The sequence below is a fragment of the Nothobranchius furzeri genome, chromosome 19 (genome assembly GCF_043380555.1).
Source record: "Nothobranchius furzeri strain GRZ-AD chromosome 19, NfurGRZ-RIMD1, whole genome shotgun sequence".
Taxonomy (NCBI): domain Eukaryota; kingdom Metazoa; phylum Chordata; class Actinopteri; order Cyprinodontiformes; family Nothobranchiidae; genus Nothobranchius; species Nothobranchius furzeri.
In genome coordinates this window covers 20479885-20507624 of record NC_091759.1, presented here as the reverse complement: position 1 = coordinate 20507624, position 27740 = coordinate 20479885, and the positions used below count along the sequence as shown (strand labels likewise).

The window sequence follows — 27740 nt, the reverse complement described above, 5'->3', positions numbered from 1 at the left end:
ATGGATGGATGGATGGATGGATGCATGGATGGATGGATGGATGGATGCATGGATGTATGGATGGATGGATGGATGGATGCATGGATGGATGGATGGATGCATGGATGGATGGATGCATGGATGGATGGATGGATGGATAATCATGAGTAGAAAGTTTACCAAGGAATGTCTTTGAATTTTAAATGTTCAGATTGATTTAACTAGAATTGTCTCTTGGATATTCTAGATATCTAAAAAAATCAACCTTATATTTTATAGAAAAGACATCAACAATCTAAGGGAAGAGTTTTAGTGTGGGATCGGAGAAGAGTACGTTCGTTCTGCGATACATTTGGGTAGAGGAGCAGCTCACTCAGCGTCGCGTCTCTCATGACCTTTAGTTGTAAATAATTGATCTGATCACGTTACGTTTTTAAGGTCGTGGCCTTCAGAAGACAACAAAAACGTCTCTCACTTTCTTTTTATTTTTTTTTTATTTTTCCACATGACACTTTCATGTTAGGCCCCCCTCTAGGTTCTCCTTCCTGCCACGTTCGCCGGCACCACGGCCTCTGATTCAGCTGAGTCAGCTTTTTTCTTTTTTTTTTTTTTGGAAAATGCACAATTCATCTCTTATGTGTGTGTGTGTGTGTGTGTGTGTGTGTGTGTGTGTGTGTGTGTGTGTGTGTGTGTGTGTGTGTTGCTTCCTTAAAAAGTTTGCTGTCCCAGAAACAAGAGGAGAGGAAAACAAAGACGCCTGCAGCTCGTTTCTGTTTGGAGATGGGCTACACTCGGACTCTGCTGCCTACCTGTGCACATTTAGTCTGCAGTCCCTATTTAAAGAGACTGAAATGCTATTAATATCTTTCTACCGTTTCCACCTTCCTCTGCGTTTTCCTTTCTCTTCTGCTGACGACAGTCGCCCTCCTCCTTCTCACTCACTGCTCCTTCTCTCTTTTCCTGCTTTCCTCTCCTTTTCGTCCAGCGTTCTGTTCCTCCTCTCATTCCCCAGCACTGACAATGTCTGCGGTAGAAAGCCGGGTGTAAAACGTCGCCTTTTAAAGGACGCACATTTCAGCTGCTGTAAATTAGCCTAGTGGCTTATAATTAGCCTATCCTTAACTCCCACAGAGATAATCAAATCCTTAACCAAGAGAAAAAAAGTAGGGCTGATAGATAAGATGCATAACATTTAAAGAAAAAGCAATGATAAATCAAATCAACACAAGGTTAGACATCAAACTAAGTTTCTATAACTTTGGAAGATGCAAATTTTTACATTTTTCTTGAAAAATGACAAAGAATAACACATCTTCAGTTCATCATTAAGTCCATTCCATAACTTCACTCCCAAAACCGACACACATCTATACTTAGCATTCGTTCTCACTTTAGGTATTTCAAACATATAAGACCCCCTCAAATCATATTTTCCATCTCTTAATTTAAACATACTTAAAGAGCAAGTCACCCCCTACAATTTACTAACTCCACTCCCACTTCATGTTTGAAAAATGCAATAAATGCTGTTGCCTGGCAGACCGAGAGGGTGGAGCCACTAACAAATACACACACACAGGCTCACGACAGCACTGTGACATCATAATGTACCAGTTTACATCATAGCATACCTCTTAGCCAATAGCGGTGGCAGATTTAAATTCAGATACAGTGCAGAGTTTTTACCTGACAACAGCACAACACTTCCAGTTTTAGGCAGAATATTTAAATTTTAACTAAGATGCACTGAAGCGCCAAATTATTGACGACACGTGTCTGCAGCATGATTAGACAGTCGTTTAGTTTGTCAGCAAAAAAAAATAAATATTAGGGGGTGACTTGCTCTTTAAAGAGCAAGTCACCACCTACAATTTACTAACTCCACTCCCACTTCATGTTTGAAAAATGCAATAAATGCTGTTGCCTGGCAGACCGAGAGGGTGGAGCCGCTAACAAATACACACACACACACACAGGCTCACAATGGCAATGTGACATCATAATGTACAGCTAACATCATAGCATACCTCTTAGCCTATAGCGTTGGCAGATTTAAATTCAGATACAGTGCAGAATTTTTCCCTGATGACGGTGCAACACTGACAGTTTTCGGCAAAATATTTAAATTTTAGCTAAGATGCACTGAAGTGCCAAATTATTGTACTACATGTGTCTGCAGCACGATTAGACACTTGTTTATATAGTTTATCAGCAAAAAAAAGTTGATTTGGGGGTGACTTGCTCTTTAAAATACAAATTGGAACATTCTTTTTCACCACTCTATACATCATTTCTAAAGTTTTACAGGAGCAACAAACTACTAACATTTATCTACCTTCATCTTCCTGCTCTGACGTGCGTAACTGATAGCTGCTTCCCCACGATGATTGAATGAAAGCTACATTTTCCCACAATCCACCAGCTCCACACCTCTCTTCCAATATGTGCTGCCATGGAGCAGAGTCCTAGCCTACACAGACATGGTGTGGTGTAGCGGCACACGCCGTCTTGTGTGTTTGTTGTAACTTTCCGTATTCTCACGGGCCGGTCGAAGCAAGATGAGGTATGAGGTTATAGGAAAACAGCAGTAAAAGCAGCTTTGCCTCTAGTCCATTAAAAGCAGTCTGGTTGCCACGTCAGCTGCTGAGCGTTTGTTTGTTGTCTGCTCCTCCTGCAGCCCGATCCAATGGAGTTTTACGGCCCAGAAGCCATGCTGCTGGTACTTTAAACATTTGTACTCAGAGAGAGTAACAAGGATCAGTTACAGCAGGGGGGGGGGGGGGGGGGTGCAGAAAAACCAACTGAAGGTGTGATTTGTTTCTGTGACTGAGCTTGCATTGCTTTAATGCAGACAGCGGCTCTGTTTGAATCCAAAAGTTTCAGCTGGACTTCTTTGGTTTCTTGAAGACGTTCGCCTCTTTTCTGAGGAGCTTTGTCAATTCTGACTGGAATATGGGAGGGTCAAGCTCATAAACTGTAGCTGTTTATTTTTGCTTAATGAGCAGAAACTACTTATAAATACCCCTCCTTCCTACTCCACGAGGAGACGTTGAAGTCAATTGCCCCTATTGTGTGGGAATGTTTGTTTTGATTAGATGCAGGAGGGCGTGACCTAGACTTATAGGTGCTGGAACAACACATTCTCACACCCGAAGCGTCGGCAAATGACGATGGGTGACCAAGTGTCGTTTTCCGACTGCCGCGGTATAACGGAGATTTCACCGAATTGTGACCTTTACCCCCTTGCTATTTAACCTTCCCCTCACCCCCATCTTAACCTTAACCCTCCTGTGCATGCAAAACGTTGTTTGTAGTTGTAACGTCCCTCTCTAACACGGTTAACGGGAAGTTTAGAATGAGAAACTAGGTTGAGGTTAGGATGTGGGTGAGGGGAAGGTTAAACAGCAAGAGGTTAGAGGTTAAATGTGGGTTAAATGTGCATTTTAAAGCGGGTATTGGAACCCAACGCTCTGGCACAGCGCGTCGCCTCTCGACGCGTTGGAAGTCAAACAAACGCTTGGTCACCCATCGTCATTTTTCAATGCTTCGGGTGTGAGAATGTGTTGGCTGGAAAGGTGAAACCTGATGGCTCATTCTCTGTTTAATGTAAGGCTAAAGTCATGCTTCTCCATCAGCTCCAAAAGGTAGAGACACGCATGGACAGAGATGTTTTGCCCTCATACTTCTCCGTCTCCTGGGGAGTGTTGCAAAGCAATTCTCCGGCAGGACAGCAGAGGGCGTAGTGCTGTTCTGTGGTATCCTGTCATGTATCCGGTCCAAGATGGTGTGTTTATATTGTGTTTTTTGTATATTAGAGACTTTTCCACACAGACATATTTGTCTCCCTTCCACCTCCACCTCTTCATGCGCTCGCCACCTCTAAACCCACGTTTCCTGTCCTTTCCGTCCACAAATAAAACGTTTGCTGCGCATCTTTTCACTCCTCCAGTCACGGGGGAATTAAACGTTCATGTTTTTAGAGTTTTTTTGCGAGGTTTTCCACAAACTTCTCCGTGTCTGCCGCTAGTTATCCTCGGCTCTCTTTATGTTTTTGAGGGCGCAATGGCGGCGGTGTAGACGACAGCGGTGCCCTGACCAATCACAAGCTTGCGTTCTCCGTCTCGATGGACGGATGTTCAGAAAAGAGACCTCGACTTCGTCCGTCCTTGCGGGGCTCTCCAGCAGGCCCGCAAGGACGGATAATGGCGTTGCGTGTCTCCGCACTGACGCAGAAGCACTACTCAGGCTTAAGTCTTCCCCATTTGACATCGTAACCAAAACAACCATCCCCACACAATCAGGGCTAACAACTCCTCAGGGGGTAGGGAGAAGTGGCATTCTTAGGTATCTTTGTACGTTAATTCTGGGTATTTTTTTTGCATTACTTGGTTCTATTTCCAACACACCTTTGTACCCTTGTACCTTGTTTTTGCTGACGTTTCGGCTAACGCTGTAGCCTTCCTCAGAGCTTGCCGCTGTTGTCGGCATCGCTTCCTTCTCCGTTTACCCGCGGGCGGCAGAGGACGGTGTCACCCTCTGCTGCCCGTGCTCCACTCACCGATGACACAGTTCTATGTGTGATCCAGTGTGTAGACCCCACAGAACCAAGTAATGCAGTTATTCATAGGTATGTTCATAGGTAGTTTCTGCTCCTTAACTCATTCACTGCCAGCCGTTTCCTGATCGGTAAAGACCTTTGCTGCCAGCGTTTCTCACCGTTTTTACTGTTTTTTTAAGAGTCACAGAACGTTGCGCGCTAGGATGATGTTGATGCCAAAACTATCAAAACAAAGCGGAAACTCACCTCCTACATCAGGAAGAATCAGTGCGTTTCGAGTGTTATCCATTCTTTCATAATCCGTTCTTGAATTGTGATCGGCAGAAGCTTTTCCGGTTGGTGCCTCTTTTTTTTTTACACAGGGTCCTTAAAAAGTCTTAAATTTGCTTTTCCAAATTTAAGGCAGTAAAAATCTTTGAAAATGACAAAAAATCTTTAAATACAGTTTCAAAGGTCTTAAATTACCAAAGACCCAATAAACAAGATTATTTTATTTCTATAAAAATGTTCGTTAATTTCTAGTTGGTGTTCAGCTTTTTTTTGTGTATGATGTTGGTGTAAGCGGAACCGTACACATTTGGTTGGTTGTGAAAGGGGGCTATTTTTAGATGAGCACATTAGCTGGTTAAGCTAGTGGGAGCTTGCGCCATGGGGAAGTGCAAGTTTAATGGTTACTGGATGCTAATCCCACGTTCGTGACGTGGTTAGCACCGGTTCCAGGCAATAGCTGGAAATTATAGCTTAAATTTGGTCAAAGTGGCCTTAAAAACGGTCTTAAAAAGTCTGAAGTTTGGCTCCCTTAAACCTGCAGATACCCTGTTACAGCAGCGGCCCAAAACGATCTCCTAACACATGGATGTTCTGCTTCCTAATCACGTGACATGTGATGTATGCAGATGAAGATCGACTTTAGAGCTGAGATGTTTGTTCTCACGGTGCGGGGGCTCGTTCCGACGCCCACACAGTAAAAAAATTCAAATGTCGTCATTGGCAGTGAATGAGTTAAGCAACAATAGACAGCTACAGTTTATAAGCTTGACCCTCCTTTATTCCATTCAGAATTGTCAAACCTCCTCGGATGAGAAGGAAAACGTCTTCAAGAAACCAAAGAACTCCAGTTGCCTTCATTCTAACCTTTTTGGATCACCATGACTGAGAACCTTCACCAGCATGTTAGTGTTCAGTTTTGCCTTTAGGCTGTATAGTGGCATGATTGATTGGCAGAAAGGTTGCGGGTTTGAATCTCGGCTGCAGCCTTTCTGCAGGAATGGGGAGACCATAAACATTCATGACTGGAGACTCTAAATTGTCGATAGGTGTGAATGAGTGTTTGAATTGTTTGTCTCTGTGTGTCCCTGTGATGGACTGCAGACCTGTCCAGGTTGTCCACCACCTCTAACTCGATGACTGCTGAAGTTAGACACCAGCTCCAGCAGCTGCGCCACCGTGCAGCCCTGCTTTAGTTGTACCAAATAATTCTATATAATCTTTATGGTGATGAAAACTATGATTCACGGGCCATATTGTAGGAGAATGTGACCAAAAAAGCAGCAAAATACATGAATACATCAACAATAAACTTCGTAGGCAAACCTTTTAGACTAGAGACAATAATCAAATCAAACTTTATTTATAAGCACTTAATCCCACAATGCATGCAACTCAAAGTGCTTAACAAATTAAAAAGGCCCCACATACCCACATTCCCTCCCATCCCCAGAATTTTAAAAACAGTCTGACAATAAAAACCCTTCACTACACTCATCCTCGGACACACACACACACACACACGCACGCACGCACACACACACACACACACACACACACACACACACACACACACACACACACACACACACACACACACACACACACACACACACACACACACACATGTGCCCCCTTCATGGAAAAAACACAATGGACTGAGTTCAGATGATCCAGACCAGCTAAGATAAGGAAACGCCATCAGGGGAGCCATCCGCCCCGACAGCAGCAGATCCACAGCAGCGGCCGAGGCACCGACACAGGGCGCCCAGGGCAGGGAGGGCAGAGACCCCCCACCTCCACCCAGGCACACCTGGAAAGCACCCAGGCCGCCACAGCCGACCACCGCCCCCGGGGCAGAGGGCTCCCACAGAGGAAACACTGGAAAAAGGTTAAATTAAGGTTAAAATATAAAATGATGAGAGCTAAAATGAGAATTGTAATATAAAAAGTTATATAGATATTAAAATAATGTTGATCATAAATCTATGGTAAAATACTTTGTTTAAAAATAGCACGTATAAAGAAAGAATACATAAAATAAATAAATAACTAGATAAATAGATAACTTAATTAATTAATTCATTCATTCATTTAAAAAGTGGTAGCAATCAGTTAAAAGCTAAGCTAAAAAGATGGGTCTTGAGCCTGTTTCTAAAAACATGAACGTTCTCTGCGGCCCTGAGGTCCCCTGGCGGCTCGTTCCAGAGGCGAGGTCCGTAGTACTGGAAGGACGCCTCGCCGTGAACATGTGTCCAATAACAGAATTAGACCATTTATAATGAAGTAATATTCAGCCAGAATAATAGAAAGCTCACATTTTAGAGGTGAATAATTAAAAAGCCACCAGTAAACATTGAATGAGGGAAAATGTCATGAACATGATCAGAGAGTCTGTGAGTTATGTCACCTTTAAGATCATTTCATATTATAATTAGAGATTTTTGTTGTAAACTTGTTCAGAAAAACGTGGAGTCAAGGCTAAAGTAGACATCCTTCTGATGTGTTATGAGACCATTCCTGCTGATCTGGTGGAACAGAAGCTTTGGTCCTAATTGACATTTCCCTGAAAGAGAGGGATGGATGGTGGAAGGTGGTTGTGGATGTGGAGCAGGGGGGGGTTGCATATGTTGGAAATGTTCCCTCAGCAGAAATATGACTCCTACACATGCATCACACACAGCCTAAACATCTATTTGATACTCATTTATTTATTTATATAGTATATTTGAGCTTACATATGGCAGATTTACACCTGAGGTTTGGGATGAGGACAGGAAACGCAGCACAGGTTTGTGATTTCGGACTTCTTTTTTTATTTATTTATTTTTTTCTCTTTATTTGTTTCATTCAAAGTGTTAAAAAATATATACACAAACAACAACAAAAAAAACGTACATGAACATGAACACCAACCAATTTGAATGAAAAGGGGCAGAAGGAAGAAATATCTTATATGATCTGCCCCTATTTACAAACCAAACCTTTTAATAATGCTTCCCTACAATTCTCAATAAACAACAAAACAAAACGAAACACAGATTCGTTTTATATTCTTGTAACTTACAGACCTAATCAGACACCAACTGAATTTAGGTTATTGTATTTCTGTAATATACTTGATTTGATACATTTTTTAAATATTTTTAGTGACTTTGATTCTTTTATGTCTTTGATAAGGTTGTTCCATTTTCTCACGCCATTTACAGAGATAGTCATTTCCTTCATTCTGGTTCTAAATTTCGTTTTTTTTAAATACTTCAGTTCCTTTTAAGAAATAATTGCTGACTCTTTTTTCAAACATTTTCTGAATGTTGGTGGGTAACGTATTGGTTTTAGCTTTATACTATGCTTTATATCACGACCCACGCACTCTCTTTAAGGTAATTGATTCAGTACTGGAAACTGCAACTTCTGCCTCCAGGTCCACGGCTGCGATGGCCGGGACATGTGAAGATTTTCTTCCCTACTTTGTGGACAGGATAGTGATGATTCGCGCTGCTATTGTAGGCCGCACTCCTGTTTTCGTGGCACCTATGCCACTTAGGGCAAACCTGCCAGCCTTCCAGACTATATTTATGACAGAGCTAGAGGAACTAATTTCTAAGCAACAACCTTCTGGTTCCCCTTATGATGCTCTTCCCCCAAGGATGCTTAAGGAGGCTTTTTCTGTTCTGGCCCCTTATATACTGGTTATCTTAAATACCAGTCTGGCCTCTTGTGTGGTTCCCCTTACTTTTAAGAGGGCTGTTGTACGACCACTGCTGAAAAAGAAGGGGATGGAGGAAACTGTGTTAGCCAATTACAGACCTATCTCACATCTACCTTACTTACTTAGCTGATCAGGGCTCAGAGCAGGTCACAGTACCGAGACTGCACTTTTAATGGTTCTTAATGCTGTTTTTTTAGCTTGTGACGGGGGGATGCTGTCATTCTTTTGATGTTAGATTTGTCTGCGGCCTTTGACACGGTCGATCATGACATACTTTTGGATCGGCTACAACATTGGGCGGGAATTACCGGTGCAGCCCTACAATGGCTACACTCCTACTTATCTGACAGGAGTTTTTGTGTCAGTGTAGGTGAAAGCTCCTCGACCTGGGCGAGACTCAAGTGGGGTGTGCCACAGGGGTCTGTACTGGGTCCGCTTCTTTTCGCCATCTACTTACTACTGTTGGGGAATCTTCTTCGGTGGTTCGGCATGCGTTTTCATTTTTATGCAGATCTACCTCCCCCTTCAGCGGGGGGTCGATGGGTCAATATCAAAGCTTGTAGATGCCATAGAGGATGTGCGCTCCTGGATGGCTACAAACCTTTTACATCTGAATGACGTTAAGACTGAAGTAATTGTACTTAGCCCTGGCATGTCTACACGCCCATGCGATGCTGTGAATCTGGGCCCTTTAGCATCCAACGTGAAGACCACCATCCGAAATTTGGGAGCGCAACTGGACTCAGCCCTTAAATTTGACGCACAAATCAACCAGGTTGTACGATCGTGTTTTTTTTTAACTTACGCCGACCAGCCAGAATTAAGCCCCTGCTGTCCAGAGTACATTTAAAGACTGTGACACATGCTTTTGTTCTTTCAAGGCTCGACTACTGCAATGCACTGTATGCCAGCCTTAGTCAGGGTGCGGTAGCATGCTTGCAGTTAGTACAAAACTCAGCCGCTAGGTTCGTGACAGGCACTAGGCACAGGGAACATATCACCCCTTTGTCTGCATCCCTTCATTGGCTGCCTGTGCAATACAGGGCAAAATTCAAGGTCTTGGTACTGGCATACAAGGCCTTGCAAGGAACTGCTCCAGCATATCTTGGCAACCTTTTGCATAGGCATGCCCCCTCGCGGACCCTTCGCTCAGCCGGCAGGGAGCTGTTGATCGTTCCACGCACTAAGTGCAGGTCACGGGGGACCGTGCGCGTAAGTTCTCTGTGTTGGCACCTGCACTTTGGAACCAGTTGCCTTTGGTGGTGCGTCAGTCACCCTCATTGGGGTTTTTTAAAACGTATACGGTAGTGCACAGGAAACCAGTGAAGTCTCGCTAAAATTGGAGTGAGCTGCCGACGGCCAGTATTGGTCAGAAATCTTGCTGTCACATTTTGTATCAGCTGAAGGCAAGATAATGCGGCTTTTGAAATGCCAAACAGAATTGCATTGGAGTAGTCCAACCTTGAGGTGATGAAAGTGTGAATGGTTGCCTCGAGGTGGCGCAGATTCAGAATGGGTTTTAGTTTGGAAAGACGCCTCAACTGATAAAAACATGATTTAACCATGTGATCAACATGAGGGTCCATTTTTAGAGCCACATCCATTTTATGCGTCTTGGGCGATCGTGAACGAACGGAAGGACAAAAGAGTCTGGGGATCATAGGAGATGGTAGCAGGGACACTACTGAAGAGGATCGCAGACAGGAGCAAGGTGGAAAAGAGGAGATTAGTGGAGAAAAGTTTGAAAAAGTGGCCGCTGAACGCGGCTAAGCCAAACACAGGCGCCATCTTGTTACCGACCATTAGTTTTTATTTAAATTGAAGTAAAACATATGCGCGCTTCAAGAGCGAGAGTGTAAGGCAAAGCGGATTAGAAAATAGCGTTTTTAGCCTTGTTCACTTGCATTCATTTTTTTGTTCTTCCAGGGACCCATGAGCCAACCGGAAAGGGAGGAGACTTAGGCTCCCGGTTTCCTTTCTGTGGCTAACGCAGCCCATCCAGCTCATGCAAGCCTCACGTCTCACACAGCTTCCTGTGAAGCCAGTCCAGAGAATCCTCTTTAGCCTAAAAGTCATCTTGCATGCTGCAGCTTGAGACTCTGATGAATAAAAGTACTTCAGTAAAATAAAAATCTCAGATTTAAGGCATGCAAGCCAACTTGTTTCCTTTCATGAAGCGTGAGTCAACATAACCCACCTGAGATGCTTCTCCCCCACATTCGCTCCTTGTGGACAAATATGCAGTGCTTTGAGTTAATTGAGGGGAAAGAAAAGGACGGACTGGTCTGGTCAACACATTACTCAGTTGATGAGCGACCAAAATGGTTTGTTTTCACACCAACTCTTCCGCTGCTGAAACACTGGGCAGCACTGGGCTCAGACATACACAGCGGTAATTGGGGTGTGTGTTTATTCACGCTCGGTGTCCAGTGTCTTCCCGGCTGTCAGAGGTGACAGCTTTGTCTCTATTTGTGGGCACCTCACCAGCTGGAAACTGTGGCCGGGCAGGCAGACAAACAGAACAACAGTCTGAGGAGTTGCTTACTGAGTCCGCTCAGTTGTGATGACAAAACAGTGGATTTGTGGGAGTTATGGAAAACAAAAGCCGCCTTAAGTATAACTCTATAAAGTCATGGACACACGCTGTTTTGCTAGAAGGTTCCAGATATAGCCAACTGCTCCACAGACTCGCCAAAACCAGAGCAGGCAGAAACAATCCTTCGTTGATTCTCAAAAATTCTCTCTGAAGAAGAGACATTTTCCACTTGAGCCATAAAAACTAATAATGCATGATCGTCACCAAAAAACAAACGATATAATCTTGATTTAATCCCACTTTTCCTCTAATGGTCGGTAACAAGATGGCGCCAGTGTTTGGGGCGACGGTGGCACAGGAGTTAAGTGCTCGCCTCACAATCGGAAGGTTGAAGGTTCGAGCCCCGCTCAGTCTGTCGTTGTTGTTGTGTCCTTGGGCAAGACACTTAACCCACGTTGCCTGTTGGTGGTGGTCGGAGGGACCGGTGGCGCCAGTGCTCAGCAGCCTCGCCTCTGTCAGAGCGCCCCAGGGCAGCTGTGGCTACATTGTAGCTCATCCCCACCAGTGTGTGAATGTGTGTGTGAATGGGTGAATGACTGATTGTGTTGTAAAGCGCCTTGGGGGGTTCCAGGACTCTAGAAGGCGCTACATCAAATACAGGCCCTTTACCATTTACCATTTAAAATCTCAGTTTAAATGCAGAGGCTGCCTTTTCTTTCATGCTCACTGGGCTGGTGTGGGACGTGTTGATCCTATTACCAACATAAGGGAGAAAGAGGACCATTGTGTGAGGCCCTATGGACTTATTTCATGCCCAAATATATGGCAGGACCACTAGCTGCCACCTGATTAATCTTTCCTCGTAGTTCTGGACTCACGTAGCAGCAGCCGTGTTTTTAGCATGCCACGTGTACGGCACAGTTTTACCAGGCTTTTTTCATTGCTGTGATTTAGGGAGAGGTATTCGTGCCATTATGATGAATATGTCTGACTGAGTAGGTATAATTTACTATATGTGTCCTAAAAATGAACATATTTAGAAATTACACTAGATTTCTCATGTTGGGATGAGTTTAGCAGGCTGAGGAATGAATGATGGAGGGATACATTCATCCTGAACGGCAGGAGATTAAAAGACACCTGGAGGGTGATCGGTCCTTGTCGCACCTCATGAGGTTCATTTAGCGTCGGGATTTGCTGCTTTGAGGAGATCCGAGTGCCTCATTGGTCTATTTCTTTACGCCAGCCTGCATATGTTGGTGCTGCTCTGGTTCAGAGGTCAGAGGCAACTAAACTGTCTCTTACTTCAAGCTTACAGCAGCCATAAATAATCCATTCTATCCTACAAAGATTGGTTGTTGATGAGCAGTAATGTAAGTCTGTTCTGATTAGCGTTATCCTTGCTGGACGCAGCCTTTTTCATGTTGTTTCTTGCCTTTTCTACATCCTACTGTGGGTTTCCAGCTGACTTAGAGCTCCTGTTTTATACGCATCAGATATTAAACATCAAAGCTGATCTCGATTCAGAGGAAAAGTTCTCACTTGAATCCCATCATACAAACACAAACACATTGGTAACACTTCCTCTTACAGTCCCCTAATTACTAAGTACTTACTTGGTAATTACATAGTAAGTTAGAGTGTATTCTTGTTTCTGAGTTCTTAAACAGTTGTTACCATGTAACTCAGGCTCAATTCTAGTTTTTATTTTATTAATCATTCCTAGTAAATACTGCTTTACACAAGAATTACACTTTATTACATTTATACACTTTAATTACACAATAATACACTTTAACTTACTATGCAATTACCATTTAAGTACTTAGTAATTAGGGGACTGTAAAAGGAAGCGTCACCAAAACGTTTTATTTTAACAACAGTGGTCACATAAAAAAACCATACCTGAGCATCACACGGATATGCACCTCTATTGGTCAAGGCTCCAGGCTAACATAAATTATTATTTTTGTGCTGTAGAGATGAGGTACACAAAAATGATAAAAGATTACCAACTTTATATCATAAAACAGAGTCAAATTGTCACATTTAAGCATTTTTTAAATCACTTTATATTTTTTAAACTACGTACACCAGCTTTAACTTAAAAAACTGCTTAATTTTTTAATTAAATGTTTCACTTTATTAGCTTATATGAATTTTACCTAAATATTTATAGTGTTATTTTTATATTATTAATAATTTACATTATATTATAGCCTCTACTGCCTCAAACCAGTGCAAAAAACTGAACACATCTGACTAACTTAAAATACAACAAGATTTATTTAAATACATTTAGTTATTTATATTGCATTGAGTGGAATATTTAACATGACCCTTTGGAAAAAAATGGGTGTTTATACAAACGTGACAGTACCTTAAAGATGAGGCATAATTATTCAGAATTTATGTTGTTTTATTTTGTGGCAGCGCTCACGCTGAAGTGGCCATTACTTCTTCAAGACAGTAATTTCTGTCCCAGCCGAACTGCCGGTCTCTGCTCTTTTTATAATGGAAAGTCCTGATGGGACATCAGCAATTTTCATTTTGACAAGCTGCTGTAAGATTAGGACTGAAAACACAGTTTTAAATGTTTTTTATTTATAGGAAGCATTCTCAAATCAGGTTTTCTTTTATTTTTAGGTCGAATTACTTTATGGGAGTAAGTAAAAGTAGATTTAGTGTTTTAGCCAGAGATGCCAGCTGGTGTTTAACCTGGGAGCTGAAAACAAGCTAGATCACACTTGTCTTTTAATTAAAACCCGAGAGTGCCTGACTAAGCGTCAGCATAAACCCCGTCTGAGCTTTTATTTCTAAACAAAAAAGTTTAGTCTGGTAGATTTGTGCCACGTTACGGTGAAGAAAAAGAAAAAAAATGTAATGTTATGTAATTATATAACAACAACAAAAATAAAATTGGCCCTTGCTTCCTGCTTCATCCACCAGAGGGCAGTAGATATGTACAGGACTGGATTTAGCAGGTTTCTGATGAATGTACTAATCCTGATCCTCTGGTGGTTTTAAGGCCAGAAGGGGTTTAATAGAAATTAGTAATAATAATCTATAAGGGTTTAAGTCTATAATTGCCACTAAATGACTCAAAATGAAATTAGACCAAAACATGGTCAGACCTGATAATAAATAACACAATTACATCAATATTGATCATGTTTCAGTTCACATGTGATAAAATGTTCATAGTTCTGCTCGTTTGTTGTGTGATTAACCAGCTTATCCATCAGAGCAGTTCCAACCGTCCTCTCCCCAGCAACCTCCACCAGTGAGACCCCGAGGCTTTCCCTGTACAGGCTGGACTAACAGTCCTTCCAGTGTGTCCTGGGTCGACCCAGGCGCCTCCTGCCAGCAGGACATACCTGAACCACCTCCCCTAGGAGGCGTCCAGGAGGTGTTCTGACCGTTCCGCATCACTTCACTCGCTACCCAGATGCCTGTTCAAAGTTTATAATTAAAACTGCCAATCTGAGTTCAGACTCCAATAATTAACCAGTTTGATCAAAAGTAAAGGAATTCTTTCATTTCATTTCATTTATTTATAAAGCCCCTTCTGCGACCAATGCAGACGCCCAAGGTGCTGAACACAACACAATAAAAACATAAAACCAAAATGTAACAATCGTAAAACCAACATAAAATCAATTAAAAGAGGAGAGTAAAAGCAAAAAATAAAATCCTGAAAAAGATTAAGAGGCCGGGGCATCGAAACCGGGTAAAATTTGCTAATCCTGAAATGCCTCGACAAAATATGGGTCTTAAGGCGAGTCTTAAAAACCCCCCAATGAGGGTGAGTGACGCACCACCAAAGGCAACTGGTCCAAAGTGCAGGTGCCAACACCGAGAACGCACGGTCCCCCCGTGACCTGCACTTAGTGCGTGGAACAATCAACAGCTCCCTGCCGGCCGAGCGAAGGGCCCGCGAGGGGGAATGCCTATGCAAAAGGTTGCCAAGATATGCTGGAGCAGTTCCTTGCAAGGCCTTGCATGCCAGTACCAAGACCTTGAATTTTGCCCTGTATTGCACAGGCAGCCAATGAAGGGATGCAGACAAAGGGGTGATATGTTCCCTGCACCTAGTGCCTGTCACGAACCTAGCGGCTGAGTTTTGTACTAACTGCAAGCATGCTACCGCACCCTGACTCAGGCCGGCATACAGTGCATTGCAGTAGTCGAGCCTTGAAAGAACAAAAGCATGTGTCACAGTCTTTAAATGTACTCTGGACAGCAGGGGCTTAATTCTGGCTAGTCGGCGTAAGTTAAAAAAACACGAGCGTACAACCTGGTTGATTTGCGCGTCGAATTTAAGGGCTGAGTCCAGTTGCACTCCCAAATTTCGGATGGTGGTCTTCACGTTGGATGCTAAAGTTTATCGCATGGGCGTGTAGACATGCCAGGGCTAAGTACAATTACTTCAGTCTTAACGTCATTCAGATGTAAAAAGTTTCTAGCCATCCAGGAGCGCACATCCTCTAAGGCATCTACAAGCTTTGATATTGACCCATCGACCCCCCGCTGAAGGGGGAGGTAGATCTGACAGTCGTCAGCATAAAAATGAAAACGCATGCCGAACCGCCGAAGAAGATTCCCCAACGGTAGTAAGTAGATGGCGAAAAGAAGCGGACCCAGTACAGACCCCTGTGGCACACCCCATTTGAGTCCCGCCCAGGTCGAGGAGGTTTCACCTACACTGACACAAAAACTCCTGTCAGATAAGTAGAAGTGTAGCCATTGTAGGGCTGCACCGGTAATTTCCGCCCAATGTTGTAGCCGATCCAAAAGTATGTCATGATCGACCGTGTTAAAGGCCGCAGACAAATCTAACATCAAAAGAATGACAGCATCCCCCCGTCACAAGCTAAAAAAACTGCATTAAGAACCATTAAAAGTGCAGTCTCGGTACTGTGACCTGCTCTGAACCCTGACTGAAAGATCTACCAGAGTTCGTGTCTAAAAATGCAACCAGCTGTAAATATACAACCCTCTCAAGCAGCTTAGATAAGTAAGGTAGATTTGAGATAGGTCTGTAATTGGCTAACACAGTTTCCTCCATCCCCTTCTTTTTCAGCAGTGGTCGTACAACAGCCCTCTTAAAAGTAAGGGGAACCACACAAGAGGCCAGACTGGTATTTAAGATAACCAGTATATAAGGGGCCAGAACAGAAAAAGCCTCCTTAAGCATCCTTGGGGGAAGAGCATCATAAGGGGAACCAGAAGGTTGTTGCTTAGAAATGAGTTCCTCTAGCTCTGTCATAGATATAGTCTGGAAGGCTGGCAGGTTTGCCCTAAGTGGCATAGGTGCCACAAAAACAGGAGTGCGGCCTACAATAGCAGCGCGAATCATCACTATCCTGTCCACAAAGTAGGAAAGAAAATCTTCACATGTCCCGGCCATCGCAGCCGTGGACCTGGAGGCAGAAGTTGCAGTTTCCAGTTCAATTACCTTAAAGAGAGTGCGTGGGTCGTGACAATTTGATTCCATAATTTTGGCATGGTATCTGATCCTAGACCGTCATACCACTTCCTGGTAATCAAAAAGTGACTTTTTATGAATTTCATAGGACACATAAGTTTGTCTTGCTTCCACTTTCGCTCAGCTCTCCACAGCTCTGCCCTATGCCCTCCTTTCCTAATCTTAAAGGGAGCAACATCATCCAAAACAGATGTGCATAGCATATCAAAACGAGTAATAAACTCTTCAACAGACTTCACTTACAACGATCTCTGTAGCTAAAAGCATCATGTTTTCATCCTGCGGTCTTTAGCTTGTTTCTCTGCGCCTTCCTCTCTGTGCTAATCCCAAATCCTTGCCTGAAATGTTCCTCGAAGACGGTCAATGTTTGCATCTTTTAATCAGAGAAAAACTTAGAGGTGAATATGTTTATTTTTCCACAGCTGCTGCTCCCATTTTTCCGTCCTGTTGTGTCTGCACAACAAGATATGATGTCAGCACCCGGTGTGCATGCAGATGGGTGCAGCACCTGCGGCTCTGCTGCAACAGTCCCACCTGCTACTTTCACCACATGGCATGAATAAGTTGGACAAAACAGCAACGTATCAGTCTGAATAAGAACGCAGTTACACCACAAAACATGTATAGTTCTACATGTGCAATCGTTTGTAATGTATTTGTTATTTTCGTGCATCGGGACGCTCTGGTAACACTGACTCAACACCACTCTGCAGTTTTTATTAATTTACGGATCAACTATTCAGTTTCTGCTTCTTAGCAAAGTTTTTTCTCCGTTGGTCAGCCACTCAGAGAGTGAAGCGTGTGTGTTTTAATGAGTTTTATTGCGCAAAAGGGCACTAAAGTGTCTTATGTGTGACTATCTGTTCCAGTTTCCTGCTGGTTTTCAGCTGCTTGGTGTTATCCGTCTTCTCAACCATCCCTGACCACCAGAAGTTTGCCAACCAAAGCCTCTTCATCCTGGTATTTTACCACACACACACACACACACACACACACACACACACACACACACACACACACACACACACACACACAGAGCTACATAGCATTAACACTGTTTCGGTGTGTCTGCATCTTCCTCCGGTTTGTGTGTATTTGCTTACATAGTTGTTGTTTACTTTAACAATAGAGCCACAGACACTAAGCTAAGCACCTGGGAGGATTCAGGTGTTGCTGACTGTGCAGGAATTTAAGACGTGATGCACTAAATCCTGAAAGCTATTCTGTCATCACCCGCCTTTCTTTATGCTTTACACTCTAGGATAAAATAATGGACGTTGATGTCCGTCTTAAATTGACTTGAACACACCCTCCCTCCCTCTCTCTCTCTCTCTCTCTCTCTCTCTCTCTCTCTCTCTCTCTCTCTCTTCCCACCTTACTCATCGTTATGTGTTATTTAATGGCGACACTCATCGACTTTCACATTCATTCAGTTTACTTTCTGGATCAATCACCTGCCCATTAACCACAGTTATACTTACAGTCACTCACTCAAGTGACAGATTAGTGTACCTTTATTTACTTAATGCATAAAAAAACAAAGCATAATATATATCTATATATCTATAAATATATATGTATAATATATATATATATATATATATATATATATATATATTTATATATGTATATACGTATGTATCTATACATATATATTAATATATATATAAATATATTTATATATACGTATATACATATACATATATATATATATATATATATATATATATACATATGTATGTATAAATATGTGTGTATATATACATACATATGTATATACGTGATCGGGGTCGATTTCCGATCATGTGATCGGATCGGGACATCCCTAATAATCAGTGTTAGTTGTTTTTTTTTATTTTATTGGTTTCAAATGAACAAAACCATGATTATCCATTGTGTGTGTGTGTGATTTGCAGGAGTTTGTCATGATTGTGGTGTTTGGAATGGAGTACTTCATCAGGATATGGGCCGCCGGCTGCTGCTGCAGATACCGCGGATGGCAGGGACGCCTGAGATTTGCACGGAAGCCTTTCTGTGTCATAGGTTAGTGTGAACCAACGAACGACACAAACCACACACACTTGTGACGTCTTCTAAAAACGTATTATTTAATCTCACTTTCTGTTTCTGTGTCTTTCGTCTGAAACCTGTTCCCCGTAGACTTCATCGTGTTTGTGGCGTCACTAGCAGTGATCGCTGCGGGGACACAGGGCAACATCTTCGCCACGTCGGCCCTGCGCAGCATGCGCTTCCTGCAGATCCTGCGTATGGTTCGCATGGACCGGCGCGGAGGCACCTGGAAACTTCTAGGCTCCGTGGTTTATGCTCACAGCAAGGTGGGAATGACACGTGTTCTGGAGGAGAATGAAGGCAACAGGAAGCTGATGATGGATCTAACATGACGACTCTAATGTTTCAATGTCTGACATTAGTGGTGAGATTAATAATCCCCCCTCTCTGTCTTGCAGGAGCTGATTACTGCCTGGTATATCGGCTTCCTGGTCCTAATCTTTGCCTCTTTCCTCGTCTACCTGGCTGAGAAAGACAACAACTCAGATTTTAGCACCTATGCAGATTCCCTCTGGTGGGGAACAGTAAGTACTGCATGGTGCCCCAAATGTCCGGATGCTGTTCGATGCTGATCACGTGGATGTGAGACTTCTACATTTCTTCATCTACTCAGATAACTTTGACCACGATCGGTTACGGTGACAAGACTCCTCGAACGTGGCAGGGCCGGGTTCTGGCTGCTGCTTTTGCTCTTTTGGGCATCTCCTTTTTTGCCCTCCCTGCTGTAAGTTGTCCTTCATTTCTAACATCCTGGTTCTTTCTGGCTCATGAGTCACAGGGCGAAGTCCTGAATTTGGTTTGATTTGTGGCCCCAAGGGAATTTTAGGTTCAGGTTTTGCCTTGAAGGTCCAAGAGCAACACCGGCAGAAGCACTTTGAGAAGAGAAGGATGCCCGCTGCAAACCTGATCCAGGTGACGGGCGTTTGAATTCCGGGTTTAGTTACGTTCAAGTTTGACGTTTTCTGTGCTTTTTGTCTCCAGGCTGCATGGCGTCTCTATTCCACAGATGCCAAACACTCGTATCTAACAGCGACGTGGTATTTCTACGACAGCATGCTGCCTTCGTTCAGGTAGGATTTCCCATTCTTGTCTGCAGGCTGATTTAACAAGAATGAGAAATCTGTGGTGGCTGTTTTTGATCCAGAAAACCTCACAAAACAAACTCTTCAAACTTTCTAAACCATCATTTCATTCAGATTAAAATCAAACATCTACATTTCTTTGTCTGGAAACTTATTTTCTCTCAGAGAAATTAGAATTTTTATGTCACCACAACTCAATTAATTTTAGCTAGGGCTGGGACTTGATTAAAAAATTTAATCTAATTAATTAGAGGCTTTGTAATTAATTAATCTAAATTAATCGCATTTTAATCGTTCAGGAAAATGTGCTCTCAAAGTAAAACTTTTAATTAAAATTATGACAGAGAATCAAACATTAGACATGGTTATTACTGTAAACTAAAGTTTTTAATAAAAAATGCATTTTAATTATTCAAATGTCACTGTGTGATATGAAACAAGACCCAAATCAACAAAAATTTATAATTACAAATAGAAAACACCTGCAAAGGGTTCCTGAGCCTTTAAATAGTCTGTCTAGTTGAAATACTGAAATAAATTTGACTTTGCACCAGATTCTAATGTTTCCAGTGTCACTTGTTTGTGTAATTGGGAGTTTTTATTAGCATTTCTACTCATAATGTAGTAAAAACACATATAAATAATAATCCTTCAAAATGACAGTAGAACAGGCACAAATATGATCTAGGACTTAAATGTACTAATTTTTAAAACCAGAGCAGACGTGGCATATTCTGAGAATGATCAGGAACACTAACTGGTTCCAGTTGGATGACTGGAGGATGATGCGAAGATAAAAGATCATGGCGAAGAAATAATGATCTGACGAACAGGTCAGCGGACCTTCCTTACATGGGAAGTCCTGCTGTCACGTTAATAAGGGGATGCTGCAGACCCGCAGATTCACGCCTGCCTTAATTATAGAAATATTACATTAAAACTAGTGGAAATATCAAGTAAATAATAAAAAAAATTAAATAAATTTAGAAAACGTATCACAAAATTATGATTTTTTCAAACTATTGTTTTTCTTTTCTGTATTTTTCATTAAATTGAATAAAATAAAATGTTATAATTTTTCTTTATAATTTTTCTTACAGATAATAAAATGCTGCCATTTGTTGGTTAAACATTCCTAATGTAAGAAGAAATAAAATTTCACAAATATAAAGTTTTTATGTTTTATAGTAAGTAAAAGTGATAGTAATAGCAAGAGAGTTATTTTAAAATAAATATACAATTTGATGATCTGTTTTTTCTGTGTATTTTCATTCATTTTGGTTAAATATAAAAAAATAAAACACTTTATATGCTTTTCTAAAAATCCTTGTAATGAAAACAAAAACAAAACCAAGTCTTTGCTGAGGAGTTCATTTGGCTTTTATGGCAGAGTTTCAGGGCCGCTTGATGAAAAAATAAAATGTTAGTTTTATCTTTTTAGAGAGAAATGTCCAAATGTCAGGAATAAAGCTAGAGTGAAGAATGAAACTAAAAGTGTGGAACACTGACATTTTTTAAATGATTATTTCTGATTATAATCTGAGTGTTTCATGCTCACTGAACATAAAAATAGTCTCCTACACCTATCTCCTGCATTAGCTTCTTGACGGTGAAACTCTAGGATTAGAAAATCCTGACAGATCTACGTCACATTGTCACTTAACATTCATGGACTCACCCATCTGAACTCACGACGGGAAGACTGTTGTTGGTTTAGCGTCCAGGAAACAGCAGAGAACGTCCATGCTAGTAGAAGCTAACTGTTAGCATTAGCAACTCCACCACACAGCAGAACTCCTCCAGGTTTGTGTTATTAGTGGAAATAAAACATCAACGTTGCAGAGCAAACAGTCAGTGGTAAGAGTTGTGTTGCTGTTAGCCAATCAGAGGAGAGATGTCCAGATATCAGGAAATAAGACTGAAGATTGTACGAAGCTCTCCTCTGATCTCAAACATCTTCTAGAGACCTGCAGATGTACTGATTAAACAAGTGTTCTACACTTTTAAATTATTAATGAGTGAAATAAAATCACATCAACTTGACTTAAACATTAGTCAGTATAAGAATTTCTTTCTTTCTTTCTTTCTTTCTTTCTTTCTTTCTTTCTTTCTTTCTTTCTGATATATAATGAAATAAATCTAATAATCACTTAGTGGTTATACTAAAACACAACAAAAACTAGAAATATTTAATAATATTTCAGACTCCAGGGGCATCATTAAACCAGATCATCTAAATGATTTTGACTTTATTTTCATCACTTTATTCTCTTTTCTTCTCGTTGACCCGATTTTCTTGCAGACTTTCCATGCGATGTTCTGTTCATGCATTAATTTGACTAATTTTTACTTGCTTAAAAGGAGGGGAACATGAGAAAGAAATCCTGAGATACATCGTTAGAGAGCCGGTAACGAAATGGAATTGTGTCATAGTGCTTGTTCTATACTTTAGTGGAATTATGTTGAGTAGAAGGTAGGATTCATTGGACATACATTTCAAAAAGGGATGCACCGATATGACATTATGGGCCGATACCAATATTTGTTTATATATATATATATATATATATATATATATATATATATATATATATAGTATATATATATAGTATATATTTTTGTTGAGTATATATATATATATATATATATATATATATATATATATATACTCAACAAAAATATAAACGCAACACCTTTGTTTCTGCTCCGATTTTTCATGAGATGGACTTAAAGATCTAAAATTCATTCCAAATACACAATATTACCATTTCTCTCAAACATTGTTCACAAATCAGTCTACATGTGTGATAGTGAGCGTTCCTGCTTTGCTGAGATAATCCATCCCACCTCACAGGTGTGCCACATCAAGATGCTGATCCGACATCATGAGTAGTGCACAGGTGTACCTTATACTGCCCACAATAAAAGGCCACCTTGGAATGTGCAGTTTTGTCTCACAGCAAAATGCCACAGATGCCACAAGTATTGAGGGAGCGTGCAATTGGCACGCTGACAGCAGGAATGTCAACCAGATCTGTTGCTCGTGTATTGAATGTTCATTTCTCCACCATAAGCCGTCTCCAAAGGCGTTTCAGAGAATATGGCAGTACATCCAACTGGCCTCACAACCGCAGACAACGTGTAACCACACCAGCCCAGGACCTCCACATCCAGCAGGTTCACCTCCAAGATCATCTGAGACCAGCCACTCAGACAGCTGCTGAAACAATTGGTTTGCATAATCAAACAATTTCTGCACAAACTGTCAGAAACCGTCTCAGGGAAGCTCAACTGCATGCTCATCGTCCTCATCGGGGTCTTGACCTAACTCCAGCTCGTCGCCGTAACAGACTTGAGTGGGCAAATGCTCACATTCGATGGTGTCTGGCACGTTGGAGAGGTGTTCTCTTCACGGATGAATCTCGGTTTACATTGTTCAGGGCAGATGGCAGACAGCGTGTGTGGCGTTGTGTGGGTGGGCGCTTTGCTGATGTCAGTGTTGTGGATGGAGTGGCCCATGGTGGTGGTGGGGTTATGGTATGGGCAAGCATCTGTTATGGACGGAGGACACAGGTGCATTTTATTGATGGCATTTTGAATGCACAGAGATACCGTGATGAGATCCTGAGGCCCATTGTTGTGCCGTACATCCATGAACATCACCTCATGTTTCAGCAAGATAATGCACGGCCCCATGTTGCAAGGATCTGTACACAATTCTTGGAAGCTGAAAATGTCCCAGTTCTTGCATGGCCGGCATACTCACCGGACATGTTACCTATTGAGCATGCTTGGGGTGTGCTTGACCGGCATATACGACAGCGTGTACCAGTTCCCACTAATATCCAACAACTTCGCACAGCCATTGAAGAGGAGTGGACCAACATTCCACAGGCCACAACTGACAATCTGATAAACTCTATGCGAATAAGATGTGTTGCACTCCATGAGGCAAATGGTGGTCACACCAGATACTGACTGGTTCTGAGTCCCCAGACCCCCAATAAAGCAAAAAACCGCACATTCCAGGGTGGCCTTTTATTGTGGGCAGTATAAGGTACACCTGTGTATAAGGTACTCATGATGTCAGATCAGCATCTTGATGTGGCATACCTGTGAGGTGGGATGGATTATCTCAGCAAAGCAGAAGTGCTCACTGTCACACATTTAGACTGATTTGTGAACAATGTTTGCGAGAAATGGTAATATTGTGTATCTGGAATGAATTTTAGATCTTTAAGTCCATCAAATGAAAAATCGGAGCAGAAACAAAGATGTTGCGTTTATATTTTTGTTGAGTGTATACGCTGACATGTATGCTTCTACAAGTCATCAGATTTATCATCAGATCTTATACAGACTGAACATTTTTAAATGTCAGCTCAGTGGCCTAGTGGTAGAGTGTCCGCCCTGAGACTGGGAGATCAGGGTTCGATTCCTGGTCGGGTCATACCAAAGACTTAGAAAAAAATGGGACCCAGTGCCTCCCTGCTTGACACTCAGCATTAAGGGGGTTGGATTGGGGGGTTAAACCACCAAATGGTTCCCGAGCGCGGCTGTGTCTGCATCTCACCGCTCCCCCAGGGGATGGGTCACATGCAGAGAACAAATTTGGCACACACATCAGTGTGTGTGACAACTAATGGGACTTTAACTTGACTTTAACTTTATTTCTATAAACTGCAGAACTTCTCATGGATAAAAAATTACACATCTCCCCCCCCCCCCCCCCCCCCCCTCCCCCCCCCTCTGAAACAGATACACAAACAGAAACAAGATGGAAAAAGTATTGGTTGTTAATATCGGCCCAGTTTTACATATCGGCCGATACCGATATGTTAAAAATGACTAACATCGGCCGATACCGATATGTTAAAAATGACTAACATCAGCCGATACCGATATTAATGCCGATACATCGTGCATTCCTAATTTCAACCCCGCAAAATAAAAACTTATTTCCCACATTTGTCCCTCTTCTTTTGAGCGTTTGGACCATCGTTTTGGCCTTTTTGTGTTTACCTTTCCATTGTTTGTTTTGTTGATTTGTCATGTTTTTTTGTTTGTTTGTTTATTTTGTGCACGTGGGTGTCAGAGAACTGACGCTACTGTTCAGTCACCTCCAGCGACAGCGTAACACCAAGAAGGTTCTCCAGAACTCCTACCACACGCTGCTGTCTGGGCTTCGGCCCTACAGCTCCCCCTACCTGTCGGGGGACAGGTACGCACCCCGCCACCTCCTCCAAGTCACACAGTTCACCCAGACAGGTGACAGGAAGTAGACACCAGTTACAGAAGTGAACTCTGATCAGCTTTCTGCATGGAGGTGTTGTTGACCTAACCGTTCACTAACACGTTTTAACGTGTCTTTGTGTGCTACGCTCACTCTTTAGCCATCTCTCCTGCCTCCCACTTTTCACTCATCAGTTTCCTCTCTCTGTCTTCCTTTTTGCTTCTCTTTTTTTGTTCATTCCGTCTGTTTCATGGCACCCATCATCCACCCTCCGTGTGTTCTCAGGAAGCCAGACGCCTCGTGCAGGTTTGTTCTCCATGTCGGGGTGTGCCTTTAAACGAAGGGGTATCAATGCTGAAAGTCGTTTTCCTTGACTAGATTTATTGGCATCAACCAGAAATCTTAACCAGAGTAACAAGTGTCAGATTACCTCAGATTCATGCATGCGATGGATGCAATAAGCATGTGAAGGGAAAACAGGAGCCTTTGTCACAACATGATGAACACAGTCAGGATGAAACCCGGCTTCTCCCTTCTAACTCAGACCCTGATTCACTAAAGGATTGTGCAGCTTTTGCAGGAACAACTTAAGTTTGTGCATGCATCTAATTCATCTCTCACTTGCAAAGGCACATGTGTGCCTCAAGCTGTGCAGCTAGCTACTTTACTGACATCATGCATGCATTTGAGAGGGAAATAATTCCCGTATTTATGGAATTAACTGCCAGGATTACAATGTTTCAGAAGAGGTCAGCAGTGTGCTACGTGCATGTAAAATATTCACTGAGAACTGGAAGAAAGGTCTAGAACATGAACCAAGGGCCCAGTTCTGGTCTACTAATGGGCCATTTCCATCTGTACCAGGTCGGCCTGGGCCGGGTAGCCCCAGTCGGCCCCAGTCGGCCCCAGCCTGGCCCGGTTGATTCCACACATCCTTGCCTTAAGCCCATGTGGGCTGATTCTACCCACCAATCAGAGGCTTGCTCTAATGGAAGGTGTGAATTTGCTGTCAGCAGTGGGTGTGTTGGCCCTGGTCGGCCTGAAGCAGACCCCCTCGAGAAGAGGGCTGAGAATGAGCCTCGGTTGGCCCGGTAAAATACCAAGCCACCCAGATATGTAAACAACCTACGCTACCCGGCCCGGGCCGACCCGGTACAGATGGGAATGACCCATAAGTAAAAGTAAGAAGGTGTGATGGTCAAGATAGCAAAAAGAGTCAATTAATGATTTAAAAATGTAGAAGTGCCATCCCAAATTGGAATCCTTACTGAAAGAGCAAGTCACCCCCTACCAGAGTATTACTCCACTCCCACTTCCTGTTTGAAAAATGCAACAAATGCTGTTGCCTAGCAGACCGAGAGGGCGGAGCCGCTAACACACTCACACACAGGCTCACAACGACATTGTGACATCATATGGTACCAGCTAACGTTCTAGGGTACCTCTTAGCCAATAGCGGTGGCAGATTTAAATTCAAATGCAGTGCAGAGGTTTTACCTGACGACGGCACAACACTGCCAGTTTTAGGCAGAAAATTAAAATTTTAACTAAAATGCACTAAAGTACAAAACTATTGACTACACGTGTCTGCAGCACGATTAGACACACATTGATATAGTTTATCAGGAAAAAAGTTGATTTGGGGGTGATGTGCTCTTGAAACAGATGCTTTATGCCTCTTGTGCTGCGTTATGGGTGACAATGATCCCAGAGCATAGAACGGTGAAAACGTACAATTTGTGCTTAGTGCCGTTTGCCCAAACAGACACCCAGTAGCTTGGATGCAGCGTGATTTTGTCAGAAAAAGTCAGGGTGAGCTCATTCAGCAGCAGCAACTTCCGTGCAAGGACCGCTGCCACGTCATGCAGAATAGAAAGCCATGTGATGACTTTCCGGCATGTTGGGGGAGAGTTGTGCAGAATTCCAGTCCAAGTAATTTTTTTGAGGTGTTGGCGGTGGAGGATCATGCTTAGATTTAAAAGACAGCTGATGCATTTTGTGGAGACGACTCAGAGAAGTCGTGTGTAAAATCTGGAACAAAACCAGGTGCTGCGCACATTTAGTAAATCAAAACCGAATGCATCTCCATAATCCAAAAATGGCCTCCCAGACTCATTTGATCTGTTTTCTAGTGAAGACATTTTTAAAAGACGGGCTGTTTGGAATATTGAGAAGCCACGCTTCACCCCCTTTCACCACGTTCTCCTGTGCTGCGTTTTCTTATCCTCCTCACGGGTTCACCGTGTTCCTGGGATGTGTTCACCACACCCACTCCCTCCTCACCACCCCCTCACCCTGTTTCCCTCTGCCTTGTGTGTGTCTCCCCAGTCAGCTCCTTTCTAAAAAGCGAGGTCTCTTCCGGATTCATGCAGGCCGCAAGCAGAGGTATCCATGGCAACGATTCTGTGCACGAGGCACGCTCGGACGTCGCAGATCGATAACATGGCTCCTTTAACCACACGTTCTGCTCATCTTGCCTGAACCACGTCAGAAACTTTGTGGGCCAGTGTAGCGGCCGGATCCAAGTTCTGGTGCAGCCACATGAAACCAAATTTGGATTCAATTTCCAATTATTCACAAATTCAACAGCTACCAAATTAAAACAGACACTACATTCTGACCCACAAATGGTTATGAGAATTCTTTAAAGTGAATAAATGTTATATTTGTTTTCTTTAAAAGCATAACAAAAGTCCTATGTAGTTGATACAGTGGGATGCAAACGTTTGGGCAGAGTTAATCTTCATGATTTTCCTGTATAAATCGTTGGTTGTTATGATGAAATATTTCTAGGGATGCAACGATACCACTTTTT

General features: G+C 42.5%; 1 protein-coding gene across 10 annotated transcripts in view; it reads left to right on the top strand.

Moving 5' to 3' along the window:
- The window catches only part of LOC107394813 (potassium voltage-gated channel subfamily KQT member 4), a 69741-nt gene that overhangs the window by 26913 nt on the left and 15088 nt on the right, over window positions 1-27740 (top strand). For 2 of the 10 annotated variants that reach the window (XM_054745206.2, XM_070547522.1), the window contains exons 2-11: window positions 17410-17500; window positions 18457-18583; window positions 18701-18876; window positions 19009-19134; window positions 19224-19334; window positions 19427-19522; window positions 19592-19680; window positions 24788-24913; window positions 25211-25231; window positions 27254-27310. In XM_054745206.2, coding sequence (XP_054601181.1) covers window positions 17410-17500; window positions 18457-18583; window positions 18701-18876; window positions 19009-19134; window positions 19224-19334; window positions 19427-19522; window positions 19592-19680; window positions 24788-24913; window positions 25211-25231; window positions 27254-27310 — 1020 coding nt within the window. The remainder of the gene's footprint in view (window positions 1-17409; window positions 17501-18456; window positions 18584-18700; window positions 18877-19008; window positions 19135-19223; window positions 19335-19426; window positions 19523-19591; window positions 19681-24787; window positions 24914-25210; window positions 25232-27253; window positions 27311-27740) is intronic. The other 8 variants (XM_054745208.2, XM_070547523.1, XM_054745209.2 and 5 more) reach the window with 4 other exon arrangements.